The following is a 24812-nucleotide window of genomic DNA, read 5'->3' on the forward strand; positions in this document are numbered from 1 at the left end:
AGGTTTACAAAATCATGATGGGCATGGATAGGATAAATAGATAAAGTCTTTTCCCTGGGGTCGGGGAATCCAGAACTAGAGGGCATAGGTTTAGGGTAAGAGGGAAAAGATATAAAAGAGACCTAAGGGGCAACTTTGTCACCCAGAGGGTAGTACGTGTATGGAATGAGCTACCAGAGGAAGTGGTGGAAGCTGGTACAATTGCAACATTTAAAAGGCATTTGGATGGGCATATGAATTTGAAGGGTTTGGAGGGATATGGGCCAGGTACTGGCAGGTGGGAGTAGATTGGGTTGGGATAGCTGGTCGGCATGGACGGGTTTGACCGAAGGGTCTGTTTCCATGCTGTACATCTCTATGACTCTATGACTCTATCTAGTGTCAATCTCCAGCCTTTTCCGCATGTCCCTGCATGTCCTATCTAACAAAAATGCCCTCTTGAATGTATCAATTTAATCTGCCTCCATCACATTTTCAGGCAATGCATTTCATATCTTAACTACTTGCTTTGTGAAAAGGTTTCTCTAAAATCCTTGCTTCATTTGCACATCACTTTAAACCTCTTGCTCTTGTTTCTTTTCCAAGCTGAAACAGTTTCATCCTACCTACTCTGTCCAACTCTCTCCACAGATATTGCCAAACCTAATACTTTAGGGGCATGGGTTCAAATTCCTTCAGTACAACTGTTGGCATTTAAATTCAATTCATAAAATCTGGAATCTTAGTAATTGTGACTGTGGAATAATCATCAACTCATTTAAAAAATCTGTTCTGGTGCATTAACGTCCTTGAGGGAAGGAAGTTTGCTCTGGTCTATACGTAACTCAAGATTCCTAACTGCACCCTGAAATCCACTCAATTCAAGGGAAACTTGACATGGGTAACAAGCGTTGACCTTGCAAGTCATGTCCAAATCCCATGAAACAAAAGAAAAAAATAAATGTCTTCTGTTTTGCACCTCGAGCTGCACTTTCCTGCCATCCTTTACCACAGCATGATGCAGTTTATGCAATTCCACTTTGCACATCTGAGTGATGGAGCATCAAGAAATATCACAAATGCCATCAGCAACAACAGCAGCTGCCTTTGCCTTAAACACACTCTACCCCAGGACAATGGGGATGGACATAAGATCTGGCCCCAAAGAGGTAAGACCTCTATAGCAGTAACTACAGGCAACAGTTCAGTTCTCTTAATATGTGTGATCACATATGCCCGAGGAGGTTCACAGGTTCATCATTGCTGACTCTTATAACCATCCAGAACAACAGACTAGATCAGCAAGCACTGCCAGTTGTTGGTCACTGAAGGGACATATTGAAGGGATAATTGCACCTGAAAACTTTAAGTCACTTACTTTACCATTTCTCCTCAGGTCTTAAATCCTCTTGATGCATTGTCTTCAGTTTGGAGAGGATTAGAGTGGTACTGGAAAAGCACAGCAGGTCAGGCAGCATCCAAGGAACAGGAAAATCAAGTCCACACTCCTATTGTTGACTCCTCTGGCACTTCTCACTTGGAAGAGTCATAGAGTCATACAGCATGGAAACAGACCCTTCTCTCTAACTAGTACATGCAAAACATAATACCAAACTAAACCAGTCCAACTTGCCTGCTCCTGGCACATATCCCTCCAAACTTTTGCTATTCATGTATCTATTCAAATGTATTTTAACTGTTGTAATTGTACCAACATTCACCACTTTCTCAGGAAGTTCATTCCACATGTGAAACACCCTCTGTGTAAAAAGATTGCCTCTTATGTTTTTTTATAAATCTCTCTCCTCTCATTTTAAAAATGTTCCCTAGTCTTGAAATTCCCCATCCTAAGGAAAAGGCAACTTCCATTAACTTTATTTATACCTCTCATTATTTTGTAAACTTCCAGCAGACTACCTCTCAAACTCTTATGCTCATGTGAAAGGAGTCCCAACCCATCACGCCTTTCTTTATAACTCAAACTTTCCATACCCGGCAACATCCTGGTAAATCTCTACTGAACCCTCTCCAGCTTGATAATAGTTGAAACTTTATTGCTGGAACAGCACAGCAGGTCAGGCAGCATCCAGGGAACAGGAGATTCGACGTTTCGGGCACAGGCCCTTCTTCAGGAATGAGCAGAGAGTGTTCAGCAGGATTTCAACCTACTGCGAATCCTCTTACAAGGATGCCTTCCTTGAAGAAGCTCTCTGCCTCTCTCTACAAAGATGTCAGTGAGTCCCTCTCTCACTGCACACCCCAGGTCATCTCCTCTGCACAGAAGCTCTTCAGCCACATTCTGAAGCAGACTCGTTACCACAGCCATATCTCCTTTCTCAGCACCTGCCTACGGAAACCTATCACATTTCCAACGCCCCTCCTCCAAGTCCCTCCTCCCTACCTTTTATCTTCTCCTGCTGAACACTCTCTGCTCATTCCTGAAGAAGGGCCTGTGCCCGAAACGTCGAATCTCCTGTTCCCTGGATGCTGCCTGACCTGCTGTGCTGTTCCAGCAATAAAGTTTCAACTTTGATCTCCAGCATCTGCAGACCTCACTTTCTCCTCCAGCTTGATAATACCCTTCCTGTAACTGGGTGACTAGAACTGCACACAGTATTCCAGAAGAGGCCTTACCAATGTCGTGTACAACCTCAACATGACTTCCCAACTCCTATAATCAAAGGACTGAGCAAGTAAGGCAAGCATGCTAAATGCCTTTTTAACCACCCTGTCTATATGTGACAGAAACTTCAATTAATTATGTAGCTGCACCCTTAAGTCCCTCTGTTCTAAACATTACCCAAGGCCCTACCATTAATTCTATAAGGCCTGCCATTGTTTGTTGTACCACAATGCAATATCTTGCAGTTATCCAGATTAAACTCCATCTGCCATTTTTCAACCCATTGGCCCAATGATCAAGATCCCTTTCTAAGTGGCTGGCTTCTTCCTCCTTTTCTTGTTAGACCTCAATTCACTGAAGTCACTCAGACCTGCAGCAGCATCTCCAGCCCTTCCAGGCCTTCACTTAATTCCTGTGGTTGCTTTACCCTCGAAAACCAAATCCAGTTGAGTTTTGCAAACCTGTCTGGATCACTGTAATTAGAAATTCTTCTTTTATAGATCGATCACTTCATTCTGCTTACCCTTCCAATCAGCTAGGAACTTTGAGGTGTGGAGCAAATGTTATGGCTCACTTAAAGAGCTACGGCAAAGCCCACTGAAACTGACTATCAGTCATTGACCAATTACTGTTGTCATTTTTGCAGGGGCCATCAGTTAGAAATTCTATCCATTCCATTCCTATTTTGTCCTGAGCTTCCAACTTCACCTAATCTCCATCATTAAGATCACTTTCTATTACATCATCCAGTTCCATCCCTTGTGTAAAACCATAGACCTCTAAAACTTATATCCATATCATTGTGATCTCTAGACATGATCATTATAATGCCCTGGACAGCTTCACATCCAAATTTCACCTCATACAAAGCTCTGCAGTCCATATGAGCAAAATGAGGCCATTTGTCCCATTGAGTCTGCTCCGTCATTCTATCGCGGCTGATATGTTTCTCAACCCCATTCTCCTGCCTTCTCCTCATAACCCTTGATCTCCTTACCAATTAAGAACCAATCTATCTTAATTCTTAAATACTTTCAGTGACTTGGCCTTCACAGCCCTCTGGGGCAATGTGCTCCACAGGTTAACCATCCTTCGGCTAAAGAAATTCCACCTCATCTCAGTTCTAAAGGTTTGACCCTTCAATCTGAGACTGTGCCCTCAGATCCTAGTCTCTCCTATTGGTGGAAACATCTTCTTCATGTCGACGTATCCAGGTCTCTCAGTATTCTGTAAGTTTAAATAAGGTTGCCCCTCATCCTTCTAAATTCCATTGAGTACAGACCCAGAGTCCTTAACTACTGTTCATATGATAAGCCCTTCACCCAGAGGATCATTCTTGTAAACCTCCTCTGGACCTCCTCCAAGGCAAGCACATCCTTCCTTAGGGCCAAACCTGATCACAATATTCCAAATGTGGTCTGACCAGAGCCTTATACAGCATCAGTTAGACATCTCTGTTCTTGTATTCCATCATCTTGAAATGAACGCTAACATTGCATCTGCCTTCCTAATTGACAACTGAATTTGCATTTTAATCTTAAGAGAGTCCTGAACTAGGAGTCACAAGTGTTTTTGTGCTTCAGATTTCTGAAGCCTTTCCCCATTTAGAAAATAGTCCATGCTTCTATTCTTCCTGCCAAAGTCCATCACCTCACACTTTCCCATATTGTACTCCATCTGCCACTTCATTTTGCACATCCTAGCCTGTCCAAGTCCTCCTACAACCTCCCCTCTTCTTCAACCCTACCTTTCTGTCCACTTACTTTTGTGTCATCTGTCGTCTTAGCAACAATACCCTCAGTTCTTTCATTTAGATCATTAATGTACAATGGTCCCAATACTGACTCCTGCAGAACTCCACTAGTCACTGGATGCCATCCTGAAAAAGACTCCTTTATTGCCACTCTTTGCTTTCTATCAGTCAGCCAATCTGCTATCCATGCCAATACCTTGTCCCTAACACTATGGGCTTGTATCTTAGTTAGCAACCTCCTATGCAGCACCTTGTTAAAGGCCCAGGCGACTGTCTGTGTGTCAAGTTTGCATGATCTCCCCATGTCCGTGTGGATTTCAGTTTCCTCCCACAGTTCAAATATGTGCAGTTTAGGTGCATTGGTTTTGCTAAATTTCCCAGTGTCCAGAGCTGTATATATTAGGTGGATTAGCTGTGGGAAATGCAGGGTTACAGGGATAGGGTAGGAGAGTGGGTCTGGGTGGGATGCTGTTTGGAGGGTTGCTGTGAACTCAATGGGCTGAGTGGCTTCCTTCTACTCTAAGGATTCTATGATTCTGAAAATCCAAATAAATCACATCCACTAGCTCTCCTGTGTCTAATTTGCTCATTACCTCCTCAAAGAATTTTAACAGATTTGTCAGGTGTAACCTCTCCTTGATGAAACCGTGCTGACTCCACTTTATTTTACCATGCCCTCCAAGTACCCCACAATGTCACCCTTATAAAAGCTTAACCACAATAAGTTCAAGAACAGCTTCTTTCCCGCTGTGATTAGACTTCTGAATGGACCTCTCAAATTTCAAATCTAATGTTGGTCTGGCGTTTTGTGCAATTTTGTGTAACTTTGTATTCCTTGCTGTATGATCTTTGTTTGGCATGATTTGCCTGTACTTCATGCAAAAGAAAACTTTTCACTGTACACAGGTACATGTGACAATAACAAATCACATCACATCAAATAAAATGGACTCTAAAATCTTGCAATGGCCAAGGTCAGGCTAACCAACCTATTGTTTCCTGTCTTGTGCCTCTCGCCCTTCTTAAGCCGATGTATTACATTTGCCATTTTCCAGTCTGTTGGCAGCCTCCCTGACTTCAATGATTTCTGAAAGATCATCACCAATGCCTCTACAATCTCTTCAGCAATCTGGGGTTTTATCCATTTGGTCTGGGTAATTTATCCACTTTTCAGCGTCCCCAGCAACCTCTCCTTTGTGACTGCATCCACCTCTGCCCCACTGATTCTCTTGAAGTTCTGGAATGCTGCTGGTGTCTTCCAATGTGAAAACTAATGCAAAGTACCTAATCAGGTTATCTGCCATTTCTTTGTTCGCATTACCACTTCTCCAGCCTCATTTTTCAACAGTCCAATGTCCACCCTTGCCTCTCTCTTACCTTTTAGACATCTAAAAAAAAACCTTTGCAATCTTCTTTTACGTTTATATTTCAGCTTCTCACCCACTTTTTTTTAGTCATCCTCATGGATTTTAAAGGCTTCTCAATCCTCTGGCTTCTCAATAATCTTCACCACATTGTTGCCCAGAGGCTGTACCACAAGTCCTTTTCACTCACCAATAATGTGAAAGCTCTCATCCCTTAGCATCTTAAATTTGAAATTCTTATTCTCATACTTAAACCCTTCAATCCTGTTAATCTCAATCCAGCTCAAACCCCCTCCAGATATCTCTAATTGTGCAGCCTATTTGCTGCTCCCTTCACCCTAACATTGTAGGCTATGACATCAATTTTCCAAGTAGGCCCTGTCTGTAAATCCTTTCCTAATTCCTTCTTACTGTTCTCTCCTCCTATAAGATTCTTTACCAAACCTAACTTTTTTGGCCAAACCTTTGGTTATCCTTCCTAAAAATCTGTTTAATTGGCTTTCAATTTTCAAAAATGCCTTTGCAATGATTTGTGTTCAATATTAAAGGAAATATAAAAATTGCAATTCATTTTATTGAAGTTGATGTTTATGATGGTGAGTACTTTCTCCTTAATCTTTGTCCTCTTCCTGTACCACTTATAGAGAGGATGGTTCTTTCATTGTAGACTCACAAACAGTAGGAATGATGTTAGGTCACTTTATCAGAACCGATCATAAGTTTTAAAGCTTTGTAAAATCTCCTGTAAATTTATTTCTACTTAGGTAGTATTACTTAGGTAGAAATATATTAGCGTTAACTGTGACTGAACAAATATTTTGTAAAGAAAAATTACTTTCTTTACTGGTGTATCCTCTTCTCTTTCCATATCAACAGCTGCTACCTTTATTGAAACTTTATTTCCTTCAGGAATTATTAATCTGAACTCCTAAACTTCTATTCCTTAAATGCAAACTCATTTTCTATGCATTATTTCATACTGAGCCACATCAAAGAAATACTTGGTAGTACAGAATTTCAACATTGCTAAAATGAGACTAGAAGTTGAAGTTTTTCTAGTTTTCTAGTCATCAAATTAGAATGCAAGAAACAGTCTTAAAAATAAAAGTGTGAAGAGGGTGCTGATGGTTCGGCCATTGTTGGCATGGACACAAAGCAAGAACAATTACTTTCAACTCACACACCAGGCAGGTAGATTCTGATTGCTTAGACATTGTCATGGAGCTGCAACAGGGTGTGGCTGTTGGACCCTTTCTTTTGAAAAGGTGCAAGGCATGTACAAATTCCTTTTGTCTGCATAAATTGACAGTTAACTGTTCTTGCTAAATTGCCACATCCAAGCAATCAGAAACTTCTTCTCATGCTGTAGAATATGATGTCTCTTTTTTTCAAATCTATTTCTTGTCTCCTCATTCTGGTTACTACAAAATAAAAAAACTTCTATTTCTAGTCTCCTTTTAGCAATATTTAAGTCCTATCCAAATTAAATTTCCTTTGTCACTATCTGCCTATTCTGCTAATTGTTTGTATATTCATAAACTATTTTAAAATCCACCTCATTGATGGCTAAACTTCATACTTTGTAGTAGCATAAATCTTGACACTTCCTCCTTGACCACAGTATTCTATAACCTTACTGGAATTTTTCATGTTGCCTCTTAGCTCCCCTTTATTTTTCTTTTTATTTGACTATTGGTACTAATCTCGTGGTAGAAAGACGAATGAGGTCCTGAAATCAGAATTCAGGAAGTTAGGAAGCAAACTATAAAGCGGGACATAAAGAGCAGTAATCTCAGGGTTACTCCAAGTGCCACTTGCTCATGAGCATAAAATCAAGAGGATCGATAAATCGAACATGCAGCTGGAGAGGGGTTGTAGGACAGACGGCATCAGATTTCTGAGGCATTCAGGCTCATGTTGAATGGAAATGATCTGTATAAACTGGACGGCTTACATCTCAACAAGTCCTGAGAATGATATCCTTTCTGGGAGATTTGCTATTGTGGTTGGGGGTTGATTTGAACTGGCTTATCAGAGAGATGTGAACCTGAAAGGTAACTAAAATTGGAAGGGAGTTAAACTGTTAAGTAGGAAGTCTCCCTCTGTGAGGGAGTCTTGCAGGTCCCTGGACCATGTCTGTTCCAAGCCTGACTGACCATGTCCAAACCCCGGGACTGAGATCGGATGATGACCTTGACTATGTGTGGCACTAGGTGCTGACTGATCATAGTTTCCTTGACTCAACTGAGGACTATACTTTTAGACTGTCAGACATAGCCATCTCATTGAAGCACATGCAGGGTGCTTATCTCATAGGCTGCTAACACATGCTGTAGTAATTGGTGTAGTAATATGACTGTCCCCTTGACAAGTTGCCTGGCTTTCTGTCTGTGTTAATATCGAGGCAATATACAAATGCTGTGTGCATCTAAATCAATGCAAAATCAGTAAGCATTAAGAGATCAAGCCAAGAGCCCGGAATGCTTTCTATTCCAATGTATGAGATGGGTGTGTCTCTGCATACAGAATAGCCCGACAAGAGCACTGCAATGTAAGGTGCAAAGTACAATATAGATGCATTGGATTACATTATAAATTAATCTGGTTGAGGTGGTGAGGTTAGTGTTTTGACAAAGCCAACTTCCATGGTAAGTGGGTGAGAGTGGTCACTGCCAATGAGAGTGTCCTAAGATGATCAACTTGGAGAAGACATTGTCAAGCTGCAGTTCTGACTTTCAAGTTTGGAGCTGACACAAGAACTGTGGATGCTGAAAATCTGAAACAAAATCAAATTACTGGTGAAACTCAGCATATCTGGAAACATGTCAAGAGAGAAAGCGGAATCAACGTTTCAGTTCCAGTGATCCTTTTTCACAACAAGTAGCACTAAGGAAATGGTGCTATTTATGCTGAAGACCTGGTGTGAAAGGGGATGGAAAGCTTCCTGTTGCCTGCCAATTCAACACATCACCATGTTTCCCGGCTACCATTTCTCTCTTGGGGCCTGCTGCAGTGCTCCAATGAGGCTCAGTGCAAGTTGGAAGAACAGCATTTCATTTTTCAATTGGGAATTGGTACTGTCTGGTTTCTCAACAGAACCCTGCAAGACCAGCCAACTACATAGAAATCAGGCAAAATGATCTAATAGTGAAATGTTAGTTCATGCAAGTAGGGCCCTCATTGCTGACCAATGAGATTCTCATTTAGCTGATGAAACCTTAAAGGGAAGAATGGACTTTTTTTCCTTGACATAGAGAATTTCATTTTTCTATTCTTGCTGTTTTTTTCAACTTTCTCACCGTTGCCTACAATTTTACACTGGGAAAATTCTGCCCACAGAAACTCCAGAAAATTGGGAGAAACCTCAACATTATTTAACTGTACACAACCCAACAGTCATAATATTGAAGAAAGGAGATGTGCATGTTTAATGACTTTGTGGTGCTCAAACCCTTTTAAGTCAACTTCCCTTGGTGTTTTATCATTGTAGTGTAAATCATGATTCTTTTAACATCAACTATCACTCTGAACATTTGGATTATCTCACTCTGCTTTGATTAATTTAAATCCCCCAAGGAACCATGCCAAGGTTATTAGCTGTTTTACATCTACCATAATGTTTTTGTGGACCTCCTTACTAATTGTGGCGTCTCTCCGGCTTCCATGTAGAACCAACTACACTTGTAACTAGTCAAAGACATTTATTGCTCACAGAGTCGGCAATTTTAATTATAAAAATAAAAGCTGTTGTTTTGTGTTATGTGTTTATTTGGTTGGTGCCTTTGTGGGCTGCTTTGAATTAATCAATGTTTTAAAAACATTTTCAAAAGTCCCTTCAGATCATCCCTATGCAACCACAACTAGATTCACAGCTAGAAATAAACTTGTCTCATCAGACAGCTGAAATGGGAGTAGGCAGCTCTCCAATCTTTGTACATTCCAGGGTGCAGCTCTGAATGATCTGTGCTTCTCATATCCATTGGAATGCATGCATATGTACACATTTTGCAAAAGCTTACTGAGTCTTCCATTACAGAAAATGTTCTTGTGTTACTCCAGTTAAAAACTATAACAATAAATTTAAGAATCTGAGAGCTCCATTGATTTATTTTTGAATTTGGACCTGTTTAGTTCCTGTTCAATGTGGCTATTTGATGATTGTAATCCAAATTTGCTCAGTAAAGTATACTTAACCCTATTTACAGTAAACCCCTCTAATTAGAAAGATCTGAATTCAAACATGTGAAATTTATTTCGTACCAAATTTGTTTATTACTTTTTTTTGCTTCTTTATTGGTCACACATTTAAAGGTCAAAAAAATAACTTGTTTTATCCCTTGGCCAGTTTCTCTAGAGCCAGTATGCAAGGGTGCAAACTCAACTGTCACTGGGGTGTTGGAAATCAAATCTCACTAAATATTATAATTAGAATTAGGTTTAATGTCATGTCATGGAGTTACAAAAGTTAAGAATTTTAAAATGAGTACACAAAATCCCCTAATTTGCCTGATCTTCAGACTGAGATTGATAGAAAGCATGGAGCAGATTTCCTTACTTAACAAGAATTACTATTTGTTATAAGTAATCAGACTCTCGCCACAGGTAACCAATCATAAACCATCTGCATGTGACTCGACTATTTAAACCTCTAATCTTCTCATGAATTCTCCTTTCCGTTGATGAATCAACTTCTTGTTGCCAGGAAAAGACCCATCTAAATCCAGCCCCAGTTCATCTAAAACCATTTCAATTACTGTGTGATCAACATTTGGAGATGCTGGTGTTGGACTGGGGTGTACAAAGTTAAAAATCACACAACACCAGGTTATAGTCCAACAGGTTTAATTGGAAGCACACTAGCTTTCGGAGCGATGCTCCTTCATCAGGTGATTGTGGAGGGCTCGATCGTAACACAGAATTTATAGCAAAAATTTACAGTGTGATATAACTGAAATTATACATTGAAAAATTGATTGTCTGTTAAGCCTTTCATCTGTTAGAATACAGTGATAGTTTCACTTCTTTCATGTGATCAACAGTTGCATAGATGATCCTTGACTTAGGTTACTTGCTTTTCAAAACATGCAGCAATTCTTGCAAATCATTGGTTTTAAACAGTCCTCTCTCATTTCAGTTCACTACTTTAAAAGTTTGATTCTATCTTCCTCATGGGTTGACAGCCCAATTTTACATTTTATTCAAAATTATTTGCATTCATACACATTGTCAGGCCACCTACAAATTTTTAAAAGGCTTAATTAATTTACCACATGGTCTAGAGAAGTAGAAGAAGGTGACTCATGACTATTTTTCCCTTTGCCTTCCAGCAACATGCACATCCCAGGAATGAATAAAATAATGCCTTCCTGTAAAACATAAATGAAATTAGTAAACTGCAGTAGTCTCAATCCATAGCCTTCATTTGATCATAACTATATCAATAGAAAACCCATGCATATAAGATTTTATCCTGTTATTTCTCCAGCATGGTACTTGTTCTTTAGACCCATGCGATCAAATATTTTATGTTGATTTTGTTGAAGCAACTTTGGAAAGTGTGCAATGTAAATTGAACTATTCAATCAGTTTAATGAATCAGGATGTCCATTATCTGAAGACATGCTAGCAATTCCTAATAGCTACTGAATTTAAGAGACTACAATTATTAAAATACTGTAGGCATCCACATGAATCAACTGAGATACTCTTGAGTGAATTCACTGGCACCAAATATTGGTATTACAGATACAAAATCACAGATTCCTACTATGCAGAAGGTCATTTGAAGCTACATCTTCATCCCCATAATCCTGCCCATTTATTTAAATATTCATCTAATGTTATTTTGGATACATTGATTGAATTTGTCTCTACCACATCTTCAGACAATGCATTCCAGACCTGAACCACTTGCTGCATGTAAACATTCTTCTCACATTGCATCTATTTCTTTAGCAAATCACTTTAAATCTGTGCTGTCTCATTCTTGATTTATTTGAGAGCAGGAAGAGTTTCTCCCTGTCTACAGTCCAGACTTCTTCTTACGACTTTGAAAATATTTTAACATTTTACTCTGCAAGAAAAAACAGTCCCAACTTCTCTAATCTTATCCTCCTGGTTGAAGTCCATCATCATTTGAACCATTCTTGTAAATCTTTTCTATATTTTCTCCAATGAGAGCTCTGAACTCCTCAATACCCTGTGGACTGTGGAGAAGGGGAGCTACTGAGCTTGGAGGTGTCTGACATTCCCTGTCCAGCCTAACCCTGGGAGGCAATGACAGCCCTTCACAAAGATGCTGCCAGGTGGCAACTCCACCACAGTCAGGGGTGAGTGGCAGCCCTGGCTGACAGTCTGGGGCCTGCTCCTGTGGTTTCTTGCTGAAGATCTCAGACATCAGGGCAGGACAGGGTGAGGCTGTGACCTGGGAGAGACCTCTAGTCTAACAGAGGAAAAAACCAAAATGGTGCCAATTAAGTAAGGTAATGTACTGCTGTAAACAATATTATAACAAATCTTGCAAAGATGAGCAAGAATTCCAGTACAAATAACTTAGTGAGGTTAAAGTAAAACAACACTAAATAGGGCAAACCTAAACACAGACTCCCTGTACATGATAGTCTCTTCTGAGGCATCAACCTCAAATGAAAAGTACAGATTACTGCCACTGAAACATTCTGGTACACACAAGACTACACTTTGAACAGACTGGTTAGTTCCTTTAGGAGCAGTCCTTTATATGAGCAGCTCGTATCTTGTCATGACAGTTAATTCTTTCAGGTACTAATTGCTTTATACAACATCTCCCTCAATTTTCATTCTGGTTAATAAACTATTTATACAATTGTCTCAAATAACTGTTTTCACTGCAGCGTTAGAGGTTTAGGAGTGACCTTACAGAAGGTTATAAAATCATAGATAAGGTGAATAGCAAAGGATTTTTCCCTCAGGTGGGGCAGTTCAAAATAGGGTGTATATTTTTAAAGTGAGAGGAGAAAGATTTAAAAAGGACATGAGGGGCAACTTTTTTACACAGAGAGTGAAATAAACTTCCAGAGGAAGTGGTGGATGCAGGTACAATTACAATGTTTAAAGACATTTGGGTAAATACATGAATAGGAAATGTTTGGAGGGATATGGTCCAAATGCAGGCAGGTGGAACTGGTTTAGTTTGTAAACATGGTTGGCATGGACAAGTTGGGCTGAAGGGTCTGTTTCCATGCTGTATGACTATATGACTCTAAGAAAAGGAGGCTTATCACTCCACCCATCTCTCTCCAAGTCTTTGGCTTTAAAAAAGGCTGAAAATTTGGTTAGAGCAAAAGTGTGCTGCTTGAGAATGAAATATTCAGATGCAGTTCACTGAAGTTTTGGAAATTTGGTTTCCCAGAGGACGTTCACTGACATTGACATCACTGTTGGGTATTTTATTGCCTTCAAGGATCTTTAGTTTTCAAATTGTGTCAGAGAACCTAGCTGTGTTTCTGAAATAAGTGATTTCCATTTTACATTGTCGTGAGGTGCACTTGCATGTGATCCTTTCATTCTCATTTGTATTTTGTGGAAAACATTATTGTTTCATCAGATTCAAACACAGACAGCAAAGTTGACTGTCTTGTTTTACTTCTTCTTAGCATCTGTATGGCTTGGTTAAATGTCTACTACTGACTCCTGGTGATTATGGTATCAAGGATATCAGATGATCAGATCGATAATTTGCAAATTCTATTTATCCTTCTCCTTTTATAATGGGACTGCTCTACTGGAATGTCATTCAGTCCATTGGAACTCGCAGATCTCAATAAACTTCTAAAATTACAAAATAAATCCTTACATAAAAGCATCACCATTTTTAAACACTGTGGTTTTCTTCAAGTAATTAGCAATGCCATAGAATGTATTGTTCTTTTGCCAATATTCTGTTCTCCTTTGCTGAAGGGATTTATTGTTAGTTGGATACTTTTCCATTAACACAAATTTGAACCAAATTCCACATATTTGAACCAAAACCGGTGAGTGTTGACAAATCATTCAACTCTGTATAGGATCACAGCCAAGCCAAATTTTGCCCTCATGACATGTAGTCTTTAATGTTGTTAGATAAATGGTAGAAGCAGGAATACTGGATGATTCAGCCCCCACACCCTGCCAACACCCCCAAATGCCCCTAACTCAGAGACATTGAGAATAGTTGTAATAGTTGGTAAGTTATTATGGTAGATACTGAAATGGCAGAATAGCTGAATGAATTTACAGAGGATAGTGAATTTACACAGGATACATTTTGTGGTAGAAACACAACAGTGTATCAATGCATTAATGAGAAACTCTTCTTAAGTGGATGAGAGTGTCTGGAATGAACATGTGGGGAGGCGAATAATCTAGCAGTATTATCTCTGGACTGTTAATCCAGAGACCCTGGTAATGTTCTGGAGACCCGGGTTTGAATTCCACGATGACAGATGGTGGATTTTGACTTCAATAAAAATCTGGAATTAAGAGTCTAATGATGACCATGAATCCATTAGATGTCAGAAAAACCATCGCGCTCACTAATGTTAGTTATGGAAGCTAACTTACCTGGTTTGGTCTACATGTGACTCTAGACCCACAGCAATATGGTTGACTCTTAACTGCACTCTGGGCAATGAGGGATGGGCAATAAATACTGGCCTAGCCATTGAGGCCCTCATGCTGTGAATGAATAAAAAAAATTGTAAAGGGTGCAGTGATTTATTTGAGAGCAATGAAAAATATAAATGATTGGGAAGAAAATTTAGTGCAGTTGCGACAGACTTGGAAAAGTTGTAATGGAAAGCCACTTAAAAACTTAGTTGACAAAAAGGCATAAAATGGTATATGGCATAAAATGTAGAGCTGATATTAAGAATAAAAGATGGCTGAAAGGCAGGTTATGAAGGATGTTAGTGTGGTACCCTAGAAAGTAATATTGGGACTGCTGTTATTCTTTTCATAGCTAAATTATTTGGACTTACAGATAGGTAGGTGAACATCCAAACTTGTGATAATAAAGAAACCAAACTGTCAAGAGTTCAGTGACTGAAAAGTAAGTAGAGATGATGCTAAATGTAGAAAAATATGAGATAATAAAGAAGAGAATGACTTCGACCCAACATCCAGATTTATACTGTCAAATGACTGGCAACATTCACATCTCATAGTTGTTAGGTAAGGGCTAGGAACCAGAAAATCATAATGTTGGCCATCATCAGCAAGATACACAGCCATCAATAAATTGAGAGTTATCTTGGATTAACAATATGAACACTATTTTCAAGAACAAGACAAAGGCTTGGTGCTCTGTGATGAGTGACTCACATCCTATTCTTCAGGCTTCTCCATTATCTTAAAAGCTCAAATCAAAAGTGTAATGGCTGCTGCCATAACATCATCCAGGAAACTCAACATGACCTAGGACAGAGCAGCTTATTTCATAGTTGCCCAGATGTCAGTATCTATCTCGTCCCACACTGGCATACAATGTCAGCAATCCTAAGAAGTCGGTGGTTGTCTTTCTCCTTAAACTGTTGCATTGTTAGGCAACGCCAACCTACTCTACCTAAAGTTATCATGATAGCATTCTAATTACAACAATGCAGCAGTTAAAGGAGAAAGACGACCACCGACCTCTTAGAATAGCTTTTATCAATACATTCTGAGATGAAGTTTCTCTTTTGTTGACAAAGATTGCTGATTGTCCTTCTTTATTTTGTTATAATTGTGAGGTTTGGCTTTATAATGTTTTGGATTGTGTCTTTAAACTTTAGCTTACAATTGTTGTTATGAGACCATGAGACAACATTTTTTACTTGTGCTTTGTCTTTATTGAACTTTTTGTAAGATTAATGCCTTTAATAAGTGTTCATTGTTGAGGTCACACAACAACAGAAAGTCAGAAGAACATCAGTATACGATTGCATTTCTATCTCTTTTGATACAGAAAAAAACCCACAAAAAAGAGCATTATCATTTACATTGCAAGTTATTCAAATCACCCACTATGCACAAAACAGTTATCTTAGTTTATTGTTCCTGTCAGTCTTCATACATGCATTGAACATATGATCTTTAAATTTTGCCAGTCTCATATTATACATGAGCATATTGTCATGGGCTGTTCACTTGGGGAATGTTTCTTCTTGAGAAGTGTAATTTCTATTTTACCTGTTGCTATCACAGTAGCTGTTGTTCTGCCATTTTCAATGTTGGGGTATGGTAGACCTCTGGGTTTGATGGTTGACCTGTGGTCAATGCAGTTGGTGAGTTTACATCTTCCTAATTGGGCAATTGAGGAACAACTTCTCCTGGTGTGCATATGTGTCTGCATCTCTCCTTTGAACTCTCTAAGATAACTACTGTGTTTCCTACATACAATATGATGTCATCTTGGGCTGCCAATTCATCTCCATGTTGCTAATATTTTTTTGTGACTGTAGAAGTATCCCTAATGCTTTTAGGCCATCCTTCCATTATCATTTCTTGCAAAAATTGGAGCGTAGCATTTTGTTGGATAGTCTGCTTAATTTGAGCAAGGGGCTTGTCTGGCAGATTCAATGTGTCTGCTGGGTTGTTGACATCCAGAGCACTTTAAACTGCTCCTTCATTTAGGATGTAAGGATTTCACACTCTACCATAATGTCCTCTACTGTATTCAAACGAAGTTCTGCACTCAACAGCATGTCAGCAATGTATATCAGTTTTTTCCCTGTTTGTATGCCACATTCAAACAATGTCTCTAATAACAGAGTCAACTATTTGTTACACAACCATTTGTACCTCCTCAACTGGAAGCAGATTGTAGAAAGCTGCTGATTTTATTCATCTTCACTTGCCACTTACCAGCAAGGGTAGTAAAGATTTTTGCCTTTCAATTTGTGGAAACATTTATTTGATGGTTGACACGGGGTAGGGAGCCGTCTTCAAGCTTTATTTAGTTCCTTTGAGTCGATGTATACCTCAGTTTTCCAAATTGTTTCACTGCTATCATCTTGCTAGTTCATTCTGTAGGTGTTGTCACTTTCTTGATTACTCCCTTTTTATCCATCTCTATCTTTTCTTTAAGATTAGTTTTGTGAGCAACTGGAAATTTCCTTGGTAGATGCTAAATTGACCTTGCATTCTCATCTCCTTGAAGACATCCTAGACTTTGAAAGATATCATTGTACTGCTCTAGGATCAATTCTATAGTCAATATTCTGGTGGGCTACTACACATTGAAAATCTCTTTTTTGCATGTTGAGGGTTAACTGTCCAAGTTTTAAATTTGCTCCAGCTGAGATGAGTAGCTTTTGCTTGCAGTCTAGGATCTGAAACTCCAGATCTTCATTCTTTTCATTGTGTTGTGCTCTCAGACTAAATGTCCCATTGCTACAGGTCTGGTGCTATCATGTGGCTTCAACATTTCTTTCAAGGATTTCATTTTAGATCATCATTTTGAACAATTTTGCACCGACCTGTGAATTCCAGTGTTGATTTTATTTTGACCTGATATCTTCTTTCTGTAGCCATTACTCGAATACTCACAAACCGTGTATCACCTACAAACCTGAAGGAACATACCTGTTATGTGGTGCAGAATGATTTATAACACACACGTTGAGTCAGTTGGGCCAGTGATGGAAAACGATTTGTCAGAATCTTCAGCTAAAATCTCTTCAATGGTCATCTATATCTATTTTCAGATGATGAACATCCTGATCTATGTTGGTTACCCACCCCCATATTGTAAGATCTTGTTTTGGATGGATTGCTCCCAGCACAGCCAATCCATTTTCAATCATTTACACTTCTTGTTAGCACACTACTCACCATTTACCTCTTTCTCAGCTAATCTTTAGTGATCCCTTTCTTTTCCTGTCCTTTCTTTCTTCTCTCTCTTTGCACGTATTCTATTCACTCCTTCCCCAATCCCAGCCCTGTCATCAGCATAAATACCACTATTTCCTAACTCTTTCAGTTCTGACAAGGGTCACCGGAGTCAAATATAAGTTTGTTCCTGTTGCTATAATGCTGCCACACCTGCTGAGTTTCTTCAGTGCATTCTGTTTTTGCCATCTGTATATAATTGTTGTGCTTCTTTCTGGCCAAACACTTGTGTGCAAATGATTTGACTTCTTGCAGTAAGAACACACTGGATATGCCTTCCTAATACTGGACATGCCTTACATTCTTCATGTAGTGTCCTCCACAGTATTTGTATCCTGCTTCTGTGTGTAATTTTTATTCACTTTTGGCCTGAAATGTATCTCAGCATAATGCAAGACCTGAATATACCTTAGTCACTGATTTACTCTGCATCAGTACCTCTGCATATGTCTGTAACTTTCAAAATATGCATGCTTACTGCAGGATCTCTTATGCCTAATATAATCCTGTCTTTAATGTGATCATCTTTAGTTGCACGAATAAACAGATTCCTTGAACGGTGTTAATGCAATCACATATTAAATAATTTCACCTTGAGCTCTCATACTGAACACATAACATTTATAAGTTATGTTGGTTTGGGTTTAAAGCATGTTTTCATATATTTCAAAACTTCTGCAGTCTGTTCCTTCTGTTCGTTGGAGAGATTTAAGATGTAATACTCCTTGAAACACCCTCTTCACAACAGTGATAAAGTGTAGCTACTCTTAACTTACTTGCTTGTTAATCAAATCTAACACAATTTCTTATTTTACCAATGTAAGTGGAAAATCTGCTGGTTCTGTTTCATTCAACCTTTCATTTTGACCAGTGCTGGGGAAAAGGAATGTTTGCTGTCTTTATACCTTACTGTGTGCTTTCATCTGTGTTCCTTTCGTGTGGTTTCTTGTGGCTGTTTGCAATTTACAGCACTTCTGTACATTTGTGTGTTCCTGTTTTACTAGCGTTTCTGTACAGCTCTTCAACATTCAGTCACAACTCCACTATAAAACCATGTTATGTGTTCACAGGATAACAATTTGGCTTGTATTGTATCTTTATTGAACGATCTATAAAATGGATGTTTCCAATGTATATCTTGAGACAGAGATTATATGACAACAACAAGTCAGGAAGCAGATTACGACAGTATTACTACAGTATTGCATTTCTATCCCAAACAGATAGCTATTCAGAATTCTACCTGGCAACAAGCCCGGTTTAGTCAAGGGTCTGACTGAGCAAAGTGCAAAGTTCTTATACTTGGGAGTAAAGGCTAAGGTCACTGGTGTTATCAGTCAATAGACTTGATGATTCCAACTTTTTGGGATAAAGAGAGAGAGGTAGAGAACAGCAGTTCTTATGGTTAGCAGAAAGAAGAGATTGCTGGTACTTTGTGAGCTACTGAAGCCAGGTATAAGAGGGAGGTATTCTTGAGTCAAACAAGTGCGTACTGCAACCAGCTAGGAAATCCAGGAGGTTTTCCTTGGCATCGCAGCAAGTGGGAAGAGCATTGGGTTTGGCATGGTTGGAAGTGGGAAAAGGAATAGGTTTTGCTGTTGGTACTGGATTTATGAATCTTTGGAAAATTTGAGGCTCCTTGGAAATGGTTGCTTGAAATAACTTCACATCGAATGGGAAAACATAAACTCATTGGAAGCTGGGAGTGTCTGTGGACTATCAGAACTTTGATTCTGAGGAAAGTACAATGTGTGATAAACATCCCTCTGTATAATTTAAGTTATGAGTTGGTTATTAGAAATATTTACTTAATATTGTTTTTAGTTCTGGATATAGGTTTGTTCGCTGAGCTGTAAGGTTCATTTCCAGACGTTTTGTCACCCTACTAGGTAACATCTTCACTGAGAAGCACTGTCGATTCCTGCTTTCTATTTATATGTTTGTGTTTCTTTGGGTCAGTGATGTCATTTCCTGTGGTGATATTATTTCCTGTTCTTTTTCTCAGGGGGTGGTAGATGGAGTCTAACTCAATGTGTTTGTTGATAGAGTTCCAGTTGGAATGCCATGCTTCTTGTTGTGGTTCTGTTCGCCGAGCTGGGAATTTGTGTTGCAGACGTTTCATCTCCTGTCTAGGTGACATCCTCAGTGCTTGGGAGCCTCCTGTGAAGCGCTTCTGTGATCTTTCCTCCGGCACTTGTAGTGGTTTGAATCTGCCGCTTCCGGTTGTCAGTTCCAGCTGTCTGTTGCAGTGGTTGGTATATTGGGTCCAGGTCGATGTGCTTATTGATTGAATCTGTGGATGAACTACGAAAGCAACCACTCCAACACACACAAAAGAAGTTGCATCAAGACACTATTCAAAAGGGCCACAACACACTGCAGTACATCAGAACTGCAAAAAGAGGAAGAAGAACACCTATACAATGTATTCGCCAAAAACGGATACCCCAGCAATCAACAGATGCCTAAGGGAAAGACAATGGAACGAGGACATGCCACAACCCAAAGGACTAGCCAAACTACCATACATCAAGAGCATTTCCGAACTGACAGCCAGACTACTGCGACCACTAGGACTCATAACAGCATACAAACCAACAGCCACTCTCAGACAACAACTCACCAGAACAAAGGACCCGATACCCAGCATGAGCAAAACCAGTGTAGTGTACAAAATCCCATGCAAGGACTGCAAAATCACTACATAGGACAAACAGGAAGACAGCTACCGATCCATGTCCATGAACACCAACTAGCCTCAAAACGACACGACCAGCTATCCTTAGTAGCCACACACGCAGATGACAAGCAACATGAATTCGACTGGGACAACACTACAATTATAGGACAAGCCAAATAGAGAACAGCCAGGGAATTCCTAGAGGCATGGCACTCATCCACAGATTCAATCAATAAGCACATCGACCTGGACCCAATATACCAACCACTGCAACGGACAGCTGGAACTGACAACCGGAAGCGGCAGATTCAAACCACTTCAAATGCCGGAGGAAAGATCACAGAAGCGCTTCACAGGAGGCTCCCAAGCACTGAGGATGTCACCTAGACAGGGGACGAAACGTCTGCAACACAAATTCCCAGCTCAGCGAACAGAACCACAACAACGAGCACCCGAGCTACAAATCTTCTCACAAACTTTGCCATGCTTCTAGGAATTCTCATGCATGTCTCTGTTTGGCTTATCCTAGGATGTATGTGTCCTCCCAGTCGAAGTGGTTTCCTTCCTTATCTCTATGTAAGGATACTAGTGAGAGAGGGTCATGTTGTTTTGTGGCTAGTTGATGTTCATCACTAGTATCATCACTCTCACCACTCTCACTAGTATTCTTAGATACAGATAAGGAAGGACACCACTTCAAGTGGAACAACACATGCTTCCTAGGACAGGCCAAACAGAGACACGCACAAGAATTCCTAGAAGAATGGCATTCCAACCGGAACACTATCAACAAACACATCGGGTTAGACCCCATCTACCACCCCCTGAGAAAAACAGGAAATGACATCACCACCAGAAATGACATCACCGACCCAAAGAAACCCAAGCATATAAGTAGAAAGCAGAAATCATCAACAGTGCTTTGCCCGGAGGCCCAATGATGATGTTACCTAGTAGGGTGACAAAACATCTGGAAATGAATTTCCCAGCTCAGCAAGCAAACCTACATCCAGAACTTCAACCTGAGCTACAAATCTTCTCAAAACTCATTATTGTTTTTAGTCATTTGATACAGTAAAAAATCATCAAATGTGAATTCATGTGTCATCCATTTCATTTATTAACTGAAAATTCATATTTCATCTCAACAGAGATTTTCTTTTTATTTTCATAACTGGTAGTTTTCAATCATGCAATTAAAAACTCAGCCTGAGGAACATCAAGAAATTTGCATCTAAGAAGGAGTGAGGATCACTCACTGTCATCCACCTCAACTGGCAACAGCACTAACCCTATGTGGCCTCAGCGCTGCCTACTCACTTGCTCAACAAATCTCACCACCTGCACTAAAAGTAACCACTGTGCCACCTAATTTAACTTCCCTTATTTTCTAGCTCTGTTTCATTCCAGGAGAAAAGCAGTCCCCAGTAGGACAAAAAGAGTCAAGACAACAGTGGAGTTGCAGTTAGATAGGAGAGTGAGGAAGGCATTTGGTATGCTTTTATTTATTGGTCAGAGCATTGAGTATAAGAGTTGGGAGGTCATGTTGTGGCTCCACAGGGCATTGGTTAGGCCACTTTTGGAATATTGCATGCAATTCTGGAGTCCCTCCTATACGAAGAATGTTCTGAAACTTAAACGGGTTCAGAAAAGATTTACAAAGGCTTTACCAGGTTTGGAGAGTTTGAACTATAAGGAGAGGCTGAATTGGCTGGGACTGGTTTCTTTGGAGCATTGAAGGGTGAGGGGTGACCTTATAGAGGTTTATAAAATCATGAGGGGCATGGATAGGTAAATAGACATGATCTTTTGTCTGGGGTGGAGGAGTCCAGAAGTAGAGGGCATAGGCTCAAGGTGAGAGGGGAAAGATTTAAAAGGGACCCAAGAGGCAACATATTCATGCAGAGAGTTTTTCATCCATATATGGAAGGAGCTGCCAGAGGAGGTGGTGGAGGCTGGTACAATTACAACATTTAAAAGGCATTTGGAAGGGTATATGAACAGAAAGGGTTTAGAGGGATATGGGCCAGGTGCTGAGACTAGATCAATTTAGGATATCTCGTTGGGATGGACGAGTCGGATCAAAGGGTTTGTTTCCGTGTTGTACATCTCTATGACTCTGTTAGGCTGTTCAACATTCATTTGCTGATTAGTTCTTGTTGAGGGCATAAAATACATAACCACTAGATACCTGCTCTGATGTCCATATTAAGAATTCTCAACATTTAGCTTGTTTGCTGTGTTGGTAGGATAGGAAACTGAATAATAATGAGCTGAGTTATGCCATTAATAAGGTGTATAATAAGGTCTTTAACAAACAAGCAGTAATTCCCTTTAATTGGCTATTGCTGCCAATTCATTCCATTAGGTCAGCAGCTCTTCCAGTAGCCATACATAATTGGCAGGCCTGGCAGTAGTAATTTAATTGATTGCTAATCTGAATACAAGGCCCTGGCACCATCAAAGCTGAGCTATTTCACATTTTTGCTAGGAGCGAGATGCCTGATGCTTCCCAAAAAAATCCCAGCCTCTGATTCTGGAATTGCTGTTCTGAAGAGATCAACTTAGAGCCCACTTCCACACTCTTGCCAAATTCTCAGCCTTTGGTTCTATAATTAAAATAACTTCCATCATTTCTTTACACTTTTTATGTGTGTGACTCCAAAATATTTATTTGGTGTTTATTTTGCTTTATGGACACATCTTTTTTATGTAAGTATATATAATACATAAATAATATGTCTATATATACATACATAATGTTTAAACATTTGGAAACATTTCCTGTTAAATGTTTTCATTGTAAATTTCTAGGTCCAACATTTATAATGGTAATTTCCAATGTACACTTCTATCAGGATTGGGAAATTTGGGTAGTCTCAGAATATAGCAGTACTCTATACAAATTTTGGTCATGGGTTCACTGGAATTGGTACAAAAAGTGGGAAGACAGGTGATGCAAAGCAATAGCCATGGTTCTGATAGCATCAAGGGAGAACGTTTGTTGTGTGTTATGCTGCAGAATGGAAGCAAACCTTACCATCTGGCAGCACTGGGTAAGTCCGTGATTTTAAAACCACTGAAGTCATTAAACAGTCCAGTCCAGCACGCAGAGACTGTGTTGCCAGATCACATCACTGAGGAAAGGATCTTAAATCTGGACAGCACCAAGAAAGTCTTGAATGTGTCAATGCTGTAGAACCAAAATCACCAACTAGCTGGTCCGAGACACAAACATCTGACTAAACTCAGCATTTACCCTGTCATCACTAAGTTGAAATTGCACTTAAATTACAAAAGTAAACATTATGTTCATATGAAACTCTTGTCCACCAACTAAAGAAAATTAATATAAGAATTACCAGGAAAGCGATGTTGAAATAAGCTCAGTGAATTGCTGCAGTGCATTATGCGGATATGATATGTTCGAGTCACTGACAAATGGCAAAGGGTGTCGAACTAACAATCTTGTCAATGCTCAATGATGTTAAACCTTGTTAACATTTTAATTGTACTGGTCCAGGTGAGTGATGAGTATCCCATCAGACATTTGAACTGAATCTCATAGATTGTAAAGATATACTAAAGGTAGCTTCCAATTTGGCTCATGATAAAAATTACAAGTTGGTAATATGGAGTGTCTGCTTTGCATTCACGTTCCCTTTACTTTCCCTTCTAGGTGTTGTTCGATTAGTGAAACCAATTATTGGACCATTCACTTCCACCTTAAAGCTGGAAATGGACTACTATTTGACAGGGCAACTGTCTCATCGCAACATTGTGTACGTTACCATCTACATCTCGGAATACTGGTTCTAGAGGCATTCTTCATACAAAGTTAACCTACACAACTGGCCACACATGTAAACCACTGAGTAATACAGGAAAAATTCTTCTGTACTTCACTTCTACTCCTTAAACATCCGCATCAGTATGATTAGAATGCATTAAGCAGAGTTGCATATTTATCAAAGATCTATGTTTCCTCTCAAGTTTATATTTAGAATAAAATGTTTTTTTTAAATTCACTACATTACATTCAATATTTTTCAAATAAAGTTGTACCTAGAAAAATTACGTTTCAGTGTGAAGTAAGTCAGAGAGATTATCAAAGTTGGACAGTCTTGAAACCTGAAGTGCATACAACTGAACAATGGCACATCAATTTCCTCAAAAATAACCACATTATAACATTTTTGTGATGCATGAACTATTTGAACACAAATTGCACTTGAATGATTGTCAAATAAAACACTGGTTGCTGCAGACTGTCTCCTTTTAATAGTTTGCACTGCTCTGAATTTGTTCAAGCTATTCCACATCAGTTCAACAAAATTACTTGTGTTAAGATAGACTGATGAGCAATATTCATTGTCTCTACAAGCTCCAAATACTTTAGAAAAAACTTGCAGTGTTCTTAATGTGTCAATAGTTATCCAACACATGGGTTTGGAATTTCCTGTGGGGATATAATCAGTAAGTTACACCCAAAAATTATGCACATTCGAGCACCTATTTTCCCAATGG

General features: G+C 39.4%; 1 protein-coding gene across 1 annotated transcript in view; it reads left to right on the forward strand.

Annotated features, from left to right (window-relative positions):
- fbln1 (fibulin 1) overlaps positions 1-24362 on the forward strand; it is a 177559-nt gene extending 153197 nt beyond the window's left edge. The window contains exon 17 of the mRNA XM_043709278.2: positions 23965-24362. Within this exon, the coding sequence (XP_043565213.1) occupies positions 23965-24104 (140 nt within the window). The 3' untranslated portion in view covers positions 24105-24362. The remainder of the gene's footprint in view (positions 1-23964) is intronic.
- Positions 24363-24812: the final 450 nt, after the last annotated feature.

The sequence above is a fragment of the Chiloscyllium plagiosum genome, unplaced genomic scaffold, assembly GCF_037043375.1.
Source record: "Chiloscyllium plagiosum isolate Xiang-an unplaced genomic scaffold, Cpla_swu_hap1 HiC_scaffold_19, whole genome shotgun sequence".
Lineage (NCBI taxonomy): Eukaryota > Metazoa > Chordata > Chondrichthyes > Orectolobiformes > Hemiscylliidae > Chiloscyllium > Chiloscyllium plagiosum.